Source organism: Akebia trifoliata, chromosome 6, assembly GCF_017979445.1.
Source record: "Akebia trifoliata isolate Shusen 1 chromosome 6, ASM1797944v1, whole genome shotgun sequence".
Classification (NCBI taxonomy): Eukaryota; Viridiplantae; Streptophyta; class Magnoliopsida; order Ranunculales; family Lardizabalaceae; genus Akebia; species Akebia trifoliata.
The window spans coordinates 7,483,602-7,494,527 of record NC_141380.1 but is presented as its reverse complement, the minus strand read 5'-3'; the positions used below and the strand labels follow the sequence as shown (position 1 = coordinate 7,494,527).

The following is a 10,926-nucleotide window of genomic DNA, read 5'->3' as shown; positions in this document are numbered from 1 at the left end:
CAACAGAGAGAGTCGAGGCGTACCAAAACAACACCAACAAACAAGTTGAGGAAAGTCTGACAACCACCATAAGGCGAAACGATCTAAAGACCGAGCTAGAGGGATGACTCACATCTCGAAGAGTGGAAAGGCCTAAAAAACCTCTCCACAATATGAATTTTTTTTTTTTTTTTTTTTTTTTGCTTTCACCAATTCTCTTTCTCTCTCTATCTCTCTCATGTTTACCATCGATCCATTGTATATGCATATATGGTTACTTCCAATGGTGAATGTCTTAAAATGTGTTAAGCTAAGGTAGAATAGCTTGTATCATTATTGACTTTGGTCAAAAGATTTTGTACATTATGTATCATGGAAGAAGAAGAAGAAGAAGAAGAAGAATAATAATAATGATGTCCAACATTATACCCAATTGTAAACATTCAATATGAAGAGCGAAGATAAATCAGATAATTATCTAATCATAAGAAAAATGATTGAGATTATATTTTCTATTAGTGTACAACCATAACATCATCTTTCCTATATTGATAGGCTAACTTTTTTTTTCCCTTGAAAACTCAAGACATATTATGTTGGCCGTATTATTTATAGATCAATCATACATTAATATAGTGTAATCATTATGGGTGATTATTAAATAAATAAATTTTAAACATTAATTCTAAAGACTCCTAAAATTAATATAAATGAAAATCTCAATGCATTTTTTTTTAACCCTCCAAAAAATATAAAAAATTCAATTCAATTCATTGGGGACTTCATTAAGTAAGAAGCAAGTACTTATTTTTTAGGAAAAATTACTTAAAGGTTCTTGACAAGAATTTTGTTTTTCTTCTAAATAGTTCCTTAACTTTCGTGGCTTCTCTTAATATTCCATTTAGTAAAACTTGTCTTTCTAATCAGGCCCTAAACCTTATTCCTCATGTTTCTCATGATTGAAACGCCGAATGTGCCTTAACCATTCAAATTCATCATTTTCATCCAAAAAATTAAATTTTAAGCATCCCAATCGAGTTTAGGAGACTTCATTCTGACGTTAAGGATTTGAGAAGGAAGAAGAAATTATTTTCAAGCATTTTGAAGATGTAGAAAATAAGGGTTTTTTCATATATATTTGTTTTATTTTTTGAAGAAAATCGATCAAAGATGGTTCTTTTGGTTTGAATCATCTTGACAAGTCGTTATGTCAAGTTTTTAATCGATCTTTTCATGTATTTTAGTCGGAAAACCTTGAAAAAGTAAAACATATTGGGTTTTAGAGCGTTGAGTTCGACAATTTTAAAAATTGCTAAGTTAACAATAAAAATTGTCATACTCAACAATAAAAAGTGGTAACCTTGACAATAAATAAAAAACGGTGAATTCGACAATAATAAAAAGTGAATTTGACAATAAAAATGTAATAATAAAGAAGTGGTGAGTTTGACAATAATGAGGGACCATTAAATTTTTTATATATTACCAAATGGACTATCTATCATGCTACTGCCGAAAATTAAAGGACAATTAAGAAAAAAAACACCCTCCACGAGGAACTTTTAATTAACTTTCCCTTTTTAAAGCAATTGGAGAATAAGCGTATCTTGATAATAGAGATGTATTCCAATATAAGTTCGAATGGAAAATTATTAGATGAATCATTAATTTTATTTTTTAAATTATCAAATCCATCTGAATAACAACCTCAAAGTTTAATACTTGAGTGTGCTTCATGTTGATAATCTTGTAAAAACGAATTTACTAATGTAAAAGATGTTTAAGTGAGGCTTTACATACCTTTGTTATGATTAGAGATCATTATCTAAATATTTTGTACAAATACCATGCTATTATTACTTAATTTGTTTTGTAACAAGATTGTAATGTGCAGTATTTCAAAGGTCCTTAACTCCGAAAAGAGAACTTTGAATAATTGATGTAGAAAAAATAAAAATAAAAGAATGTTATCTATGTGTATAAAAGATTATATTTTAACATATTTACCAATGTATTTAATCCAAGGCTCGATGACAAGAAATGAATGGGAGGATTGAAAAATTGGAAGAATAATAATTTGTTGTGTGATGCATGGAATTAACTAAGCATTTTATTCGAACAAATTATATAAAGAAGTGGAGATTTTGTAGTTTGTATTATAAGAATTTGGGTGACTTTACCTGGTGTGTGTGGGCGTTGCACACTTGCACATGCCTTGGGGCTAGTCCTTGAATAAGACCATAGTCTATGGAGTGGGTAAAGCCTGGATACGAGTCTGGTCTACTGTCTATAATAATAAAATTAGGTGGCTTGGAAATGCCCCTCCATGTTTTTTGGTCGAAATAACCATTATTTTCAAACTGAAGACATGCTCCCATTGACTTAGGTCTTCTCCGTGAAACTAATGTAAATGATGAAAAAACCCTCATTTTCAACTGCTAGATGATTTTCTCTTTCGACCGATCATTTTTTTTCGAGGAATTTTATTGACACACCACAATCTTTGAGGGCGGCACAGGTTGATTTTTGTTTTTAATAAGGACACCCTTTTTTTCTTTGATGAACCAATAGGCCAGAAACCTCCTACAAGCCGGAATCTTCTGCCTCCCTCCACCACTGATCTCCCTCTCCCTTTTCTTTTCTTTTTTCTTCTTCTCATCCTCCTCCTCCTCCGACCTCTCTCTTTCTCTTTATTTTTTTTTCCCTCTTCCTCCTTCAATCTCTTTCTCCCTCTCTCTGATTTTCTTCTTCTTCTTCTCTTCCTCGCTTGAGTTGTCGGAATCGTTGAAGTGAGATTTTCTTCTTCTTCTTCTTCTCTTCCTCGCTTGAGTTGTTGGAATCGTTGAAGTGAGAGGGGTGCCCTTTGACATGAAGTGCCCACAACATATTTTGAATTTTTAGAGGTGCCCCTAAAAATTGGAAGACCCTTAGAGTTTTTTGATGTGTCAATATAATTTCCATTTTTTTTCCTAATCTACAAACTAACATTTTCAATCTAGGGTAAAGATTTTTACCCTCATACTTAAAGCTTAAGATCATATCTTCTTCAATCTTTAAATTACAAAAAGCAAGATGGGATTTTTGAAGAAGCAGAAAAACCATGAAATTTTGATAGAAAAATCAAGAATTTCTACTAGGCATTGAAGATGAAATTGTACAGGTTAGAAATATTTTACCATAACAAGATCTTGAAGATTTTTAATTCATTCTCAACCTTATGATTTTATTTCCTTCAACTTTCAACCATAAGAACATAAAGGATTTTTTTTTTCTTGGAGGAGAATGATGGATTTTTTTAATAGAAAAATCAAGGATTTTCTAAAATACATTGAAGACGAGGTTGAATAAATTAAAAATAATTTCGTCAAGAAGTTAACTACTTGAAAATAATAGATTTTGTGGGAGAAATTAAGGGTTCTTACCAAGGTTAATATGCATTAACTCTATTAAGCATATCTTTTGCCGTAGGAGTTTTAACACACATCAGGATTGTAAGCACACAGCCCACCCGATGCGTTTAATCTCCAACCAAAACATAGCACATAGACACCATATGTCATTATCTGGATCGCAACCAAAAAATACCCTAAACTAGTTCTTGGCCTGAGGTGTGGCTAACAAGCCATGGATCCCAATCAGAGTTGGTATTAAATTGCTCAGTATAGCTCAATGGCACGGCACATATGGAAAGAGATACAGCACCACAAGGGGCTTTAAATTTCCTATTGAGTATTACAACTAGGATATTGAAATAAGTCCACCCAACACAGTTCCAATTTCATTAGGCACCACCTTCTTTAGGCCAAGGAGATCTTATCTCTGGTCATAATGCAAAGTAAATCACTGCCACAAAATAAAGTTATTAACATTAACCAGGAGACCACCTTCCACATCCATGGTTCCCAAAACATTTAAAAAAAAAAAAGGGTTAACAAAGTATCAACAAAATGACATTCTTACTTACCCTACCAGTAGAGAATAAATGAACATTCTCTGAGTCAGTCAGCTCTGAGAGGAGCATCTGCAATGGCCTGAATATCCTTCTTGCTTTTCACCACACACCTTTTCTTGGTTTCATAATCAAGTTTATCCAAATCCTCCGCAATACCGATATACCCATACAGAACAAGCTCCACCTTCTCCGCATGGTTTCCTCCCACTTCCTTACTATCTTCATTGGTGTTACTTGCTGGGGTGGTGATCTGCTGGAACTCCTCCCTCCCACGCTTATTCTCAGTATAATATTTATGAAGCCTCTCTGCTTCCTGCAACCCGGAAAAAGTGGGCATAAACTTTGCCACCATAATGCTCTGATTCGCAGGCTTCCCACGGAGGACCTTCGTCTTTCCCCCACTAAACCCCATATCTACAATTGAAAAAGAGATGTGAATAACACTAATTACAAGTAAACTGTTAAACAGACAATTCAATAGACTAAGAGCAACTACAACGGATACCCATCTCCATCTCCATCTTCATTAATGTGTAACCATGTGCTTATGGATATTCATGGGGTATGCACTCCAACCTTACTACCCAAAATGACTATTCATAAATATTTTAATATTTTTTTAATTCAACCCAAATTTCAAAAGGTCTGAAATATTTTCCCTCCAAAAAATGAAGAAGCTGTGTGTGTCTTGCTACCCATTTTGGGTCGTGAAAATCCCACTACCCAAAATGGATAGTGGGATGGGTAGTGCATTGGAGATCCCTAATTTGGATTTCACGACCCAAAATGGCAGTTGAGAGGGGATGAAGAGTGCATTGGAGTTGCTCCAACAGTCACTGGATCAGATGGTTAAGACCATGATCAATAGTCTTTCTTTCTATTGAATTTATGTCGCCTATGAAGTCTAAATCACGGATAAAGGTTCCAGCTAGCTAAGTTGGTTAAAGTCTGTTAGTCCATGACCTGGGTTCAAAACCCGTCTTCACCCACTAATTACTAACTCCTACTCTTCTTTCTTAAAAAAACAAAGAAAAAAAAGGGTATACATCATGTATATTAAACCACCCACAGTACATAAGTCCTGTAATGTATAAAAATTGGTGGGTATTACCATCCATGTTCTAGTAGTCACACACCTCTGAGAATAGCTTCCATTTGTTCAATGGTTACGATCATTCGCTCATCTGGATTGTTGTTACCAATGGAGCTGTTATGGATGATGACAAGTGGGGGCCAAAGAATGAGATCCTCCTTCAAAGCCAAAGCTTCAGTTTCAGGTAAGACCTGGTGTACCCATGTACTGTCTGAGTCAACAACACTGTTCCACCCCATTAGAACACACAGGGCTTTGTGAAGACCCAAGTGATCTGCTCTCAACCCAACCTTGTGAGACATGAATGAATGAGTCACCAAGCTGCGTGTATCCACGAACACCTTTGAGTAGCTGTCACAACAAAGGTAAAGTGACCATAAAATCCACATAGAAACCAGATCAGTATCATGTCGCACAAATAGTTTAAGCCTGAATGAAAAGGTAAGCGGAATAGGAAGCCTCACTTCCAAAAAGATGTTGATTTGAAAATGTTTTAATTACATATTTAGGTAGAGGTACATCTGGAGAAGGTATTTGAACTCAACTGCAGAGTAATTTAATGAACACAAATGATGTTTATATATATATACATATAATGTTTACATTTAAAATTCAAAATTAAGAACTTGGCTATAGATGATTACTAAAGCTAACAACAAATTATTGGTCGCATAAATGTCAGAAATTGTCATCCATAGTGTTAGATACAGTGAATGCTTAACAATATCACTCTGCAGTATATTTTTACTGACTTGAGAAATTTGAATTTCATATATAAGAAAATAACTATTTTCGTACAATAGGATACCTTATGACTTAATCATATAACTACATACAAGAATATAACAGAAGGAAGAGAACAGAAGGAAGAGAACAATTGGAAGGCCTCATTAGAAACAAGTAGTACCCATAAACTATATATGTTATTCTATTGTGTGATAAGGAAAGGAAACAACAAGAGAAAATCTACAAGTGTTGAACCAAAACCTGATTGGGAGTTGGAACCCAATGCATGTTGACCCATTTTAAGTACATATGACATTGACAGTCTAGAATGATACAACTACGCCTAATGACCAGGCTAATGAACTTCATAGAAATATGAAATTGACAATCTAGAAAGATAGACTACACTTAATGACCAATATGAACCAAAAAGCTAATGAACTCCACAGAAATCTGTGAAGATTATGAACTGAAGCTTCAGTAATCAGTACTATCCTACCATAATTTGTAAGAGTATAGGAACCAGAAGAACTCATGACCACTTTAACTCAAAGCTTACACCACAAAACTTACCAAAGGCTGTAAGCATATGAATTTCACATCACTCTGGAAAAAATGGACTGAAGCTTCAGAGCTAACTTAAGCATCTAAGAACCATGTGTGTGAGTGTGTATTGCAAATTGACTAAAGGCTATGACAACACCCAATAGTCTAAACCTAGATCAGCAGAAAACAAATAAGAAGTTATGCATTATGCCACGGATGCAAGAAATGTAGCTAGGAGAACCAAGTCCAGCCTTTTCATCTAAAATCTCCAGCAAGAGACATAATAGAGATTCCAATAGTGGAACTCCACTACCGAATTAAGTCTCTGTAACACAAATGAAGTTTCCTATTAGGTGCTAAAAAAAATCCCTTCTGTGCAAATGAGAACGCTTCTGATATGCACCCCCCCACTTCCCTTCAGATGCCATCAGATTCACTGCTGAGCCATCCAAGAAAGAAAACTTCCAACCAACTAAAAAACTCATAAAATGGTCTATCTCTTTGTGCTCCAAAATCAAAATAGAACTCTACAACTTGTAGTTCAAATGGTAGCAAGTCCACAACAGATTCATAAACTTCCCTTGATGCATCCACCAAGTAATCCATGCACCCGATTCTGATTACCATTTTGGTGTAACCCATATAAATAACACTTTCATTATTATACACTTGTTGAGGTTGAACTAACAGATTAATGTTCTCGAATAGAACCATTAATAACCACTCTCCACTAGAAATAGCATGACTGGTACATGAACAACAGCATTTCAAAATGCAGTTGTGCAAATTTCTATTCCCAAGATGCTTCTGTCAACTCCTTGCATGGTCGAGTCAGATCACAAATCGTTAGCTTGTCCAAATTAACCTTCATTGTCACGCCTCCCATATTCTCCAAATTTCTAACCAAAATACAAATTATCCAAAAACAAAGTCTAAAAAAAAATTAAAAGCTAAGACCTATACAAGAACATCATTAGGTTAGTGATACTCACTTTACTCCAGCATCAAGAGCAAGATTTAAGATTAACTTCTGAATCAAAATATATTGACGAAAAAGTGCTCCACTTTCAGAAATATATTGTGAAATAGAAGACAGACCTGCCACATACGCTGCAAAGCAGACTACCAGCTTTTCCTTGCTCCTTGTATTTTCTCCGATGAGCTGGATTCTCATTCAACTGCTTAGAAAATCGAAGGAAGGCTATATGTACCAGCTGCTTAAACTGGTCCGCGTCTTCGGGCAGGTCAGACTTCACAGAAGTGAACCACTCTTCCTTTGGGGCACCATATCGATCATCGTAGTTCCGTTTCCAATATTTATATGTTTTGTAAGACTCTTGTCTTCTATCCAACAAGTACGAGTTATGAAAATTGAAGGGATTGGGTTTCAACCGCCTTTTTATGTTTACGTCTCCACCTCCAGAAGAAAAGCGTGGTCGATCATGCGATGACAACCAATCACTAGATGAAGAAAGCCTACGGGCTATCGTCTCACTATATGGCCTTCCAGACTTCCTATACTGGAGATGGCCAAAGTTCAATCTTCTAGATGATAATAAACCATCTGAATCTTCACCACTCCACCTTTCATCACTACCGGTCAACTCATGAACTCGTCTAGAAGTATTCCTAGTACTTGTCGATATGTGTCTGGCATTATGCCTACTCATCTCCTCATCAATTCCGTACTTTCTTTTAAGGACCCTTTCAGATGGGTCATAATTGCCCGGCTTCTCTGCCTTTAATCTCAACTTGGGACTAACATCAAGTCGGTACATATCCGGATGATCAAATTCAGACTTTGTTGAACTCTTCAATGTTTCTTTGTAAGTCAATGGACCCGCATCTCTCCCGAAACCAAAATCTCCCTCAGAATGAATGATGTCATGGTCTCTGGATATTTCCAGTCCAAATGCAAAACGAGTACTACTTCTAGAACCCAACAATTCCCCATCATGTTCTCTTGCTATTGAAGTTCTTTTCACTTCCATATAGTTTGATACCGGTTCTCCTTGTAAAGAATGTTGTTCCCATAATCCACTATCTCTCGGATTTCTACGTGAACTTTCAGGATCAGAAACCCTGTCTACAACAGGGCCCACAATTCCAGGCCTTAATGAACCTCTAATAGCATAGTCTCCTCGAGCACTCGGCTGCATCTCTCTGTATAACTCATCGGGCAGATATCTTCTACTAACCCTCTCAATTCTCCCAAATTCAGGGTAACTATAATCCCGTGGCTCGCCCCTGTCTGGACTAAGTGGCTCTAATGGGTAGGATGTCAGATCTTTTGGACATACGTTAGGATCTCTTGCTGAGTCAAAAGGGTTCATAAACTTCCCCCCTTTCCTACCAAATCCATCCGAAGGCAAAGGTAGACTCTCTTGGTATGAACCAAGGATTTCTTCCTTCGAAAGGCTTGATGATGTGCCCCCAAAAGCCTTGGGTCGAGACAATGTCATCATATGATCGGAAACATCCCTTGAATAGTACATTGTTGACTCCTCTTCGTCTTTATAAGATTCTCTCACCGATACTTTATTTGGATGTACATTGTCTCGGTACCGAAGTTCTTCATCCTCACGAAGGCCAATATTCAAATTTCCCGACGATGATTGAAAATTACCACCAATTTTGCCAGAATTTATGGGTGGGCAAACATCTGGAGGCAAAGTAAAGAATTTTCGTACTGCCCCATCATCTAAATACATGGATTTCTGAACCAACATTCCATGCCCATCAAGAGTCGAAGAACCAGCACCCTGAAAAGTCAAATTCTTCTCTCTCGCAATTCTGGAAGCACCAGAGCCAGAACTCCCAATATACTTCAAACCCGGATTTGAGGGTTCATTCAAATCCGTGACATCGGGCAATAGATATTTCCTTCGATATTCAATGGGAAATCCTTCACTGGGTGGGAATCCCTCATTGAACTGTGTTCGGTTCATCGTTTGCTCAAAAGGGAGTGGCGGTGACCTAGAACGAAAGCGTACATCTCTAACACCATCAGAATGCCTAGTGTAATCTCTCCTTTCAACTGAAGCACTTCGACGATCCCCGATAACAATTCTTCGGGATAATTTTACTTCAGGAGGGCTTAAACTGCGACGAGAGAGGCGATTTTCATGGGAGTTGCCACGAGGAGGTCGATAAGGGTCACGATGCCATTCGGATCGTTGATCCCTTATCTTCTCCGAAGGAGATCGCGTCCGAACATCTCCATGTCTTTGAGCTTTCATCTTTCAATTAGTAAAAATCTGCGATTTTTCGAAGCTAAGATCGCTTCAATCGCTCCAATTCGAAAATTTCAATTATTTCCCCACAAACAACAGTTGAAGACTGCGAGAATCAAGTATCGAGACACCAACAAAGAGGTGCAATCATGCATGGAAATTTCGAAACCCTAGAATACCGATTTGAAGGCAAGAGAAACCCCTAACCTAGATTAAAAACAGTAAAAAGTTGATATATTTGAGATATAAATTTTCTCAGGAACGATTAGATGATGAACAACCAGAAACCCTAACCCTAGAAACGATTAGAGAATCGAATCGAATCAAAGCTACAGATCAACAAAAAAGAACAACTTGGTTTCAATTCGATGAAAAGAGAGTAACAAAGACAGATAAATCTTCGAGATCTCTAATACCTTTTCTTCATAAATGTTAGAAGCCATTGTCGATCTTCTTCAACTTCCCCACAAAAGAGAGAGAGTTTCAGAAACGTATGTTGCACTGTTTCCTGTCGGACACGAAATGTTCATGTATAAGGATTTAGTTACCGTAATCTCGAGATTAGGATTGATGCGATCATCATGATTCGTGGCAGTTTTATATTTTTTACATTTTTGACCTTTCATGGAGTTTCGCACTCCACATTGTTGACTCTCTTGATCTCCAAAAGATCTTTAAATGAATGCTGAACACGTGTACTCAACTACAGATGTGAGATGACTACCATGCCCATGTGATCGGTACATTTATTTTAAGCAGTTATTGACTTTGATGCGAAACAGGACACGTGGTGTTTAAGTGTGTGAAATGGGAATGGTTTCCTGGAGAGCCCAACTAGCCTTACTAAGTTAGTAAGGATTTCACCCTTACTAAGGGTCCTTGGGCTGACCTAGTGGCACCAAAGTTCAAATTTTTTTTTTTTTTAATCCATTTGAGCAAAATAACCCTTATTAAGATATAATATCCTATTAAGTTAGTAAAGAAAAGGCTTCTCTTTCCTGAAATAGAGAGGGTTATATAGATTGATAGAAGTGCCTGCTACGTGTGTGATTTTAATTGGAGAAGTAGACAAACAGAATAGAGTTTTGAGTTTGATGCCAAGCCACGCATGTTCGCCACGTCATTTGAGTAGATTATCTTCTTGAACACTCGTTAACTAGAGTTAATTTTATTAGTTTAAACTTTAAACTTAATTAATATTTTTAAAAACTTTCAGATTCCACTATCATATCTTTTGAATTATTAATATGCTCCATAAATGAAGTCTTAATCACCAAAAATACTTTTTTTATATAAAATTTAATTAATAATAATATTTTAATTGATAAAGAAAGAAGATAAAGAAACGCAATCAAATTATTTAGTGAAGTTTGTCGTATTCCACGGATTGTATACGG

General features: G+C 36.3%; 1 protein-coding gene across 1 annotated transcript; it reads right to left on the bottom strand.

The window, feature by feature from the left end:
- Window positions 1-3,606: 3,606 nt before the first annotated feature.
- On the bottom strand, window positions 3,607-9,939 carry LOC147400003 (uncharacterized). The gene is made up of 4 exons (XM_086445591.1): window positions 7,395-9,939; window positions 5,068-5,375; window positions 3,944-4,345; window positions 3,607-3,822 (listed from the first exon to the last, which is right to left on the bottom strand). The coding sequence occupies exons 1-3, from the start codon at window positions 9,533-9,535 to the stop codon at window positions 3,978-3,980; spliced, it is 2,817 nt and encodes a 938-aa protein (XP_086301717.1). The 5' UTR covers window positions 9,536-9,939; the 3' UTR covers window positions 3,607-3,822; window positions 3,944-3,977.
- Window positions 9,940-10,926: the final 987 nt, after the last annotated feature.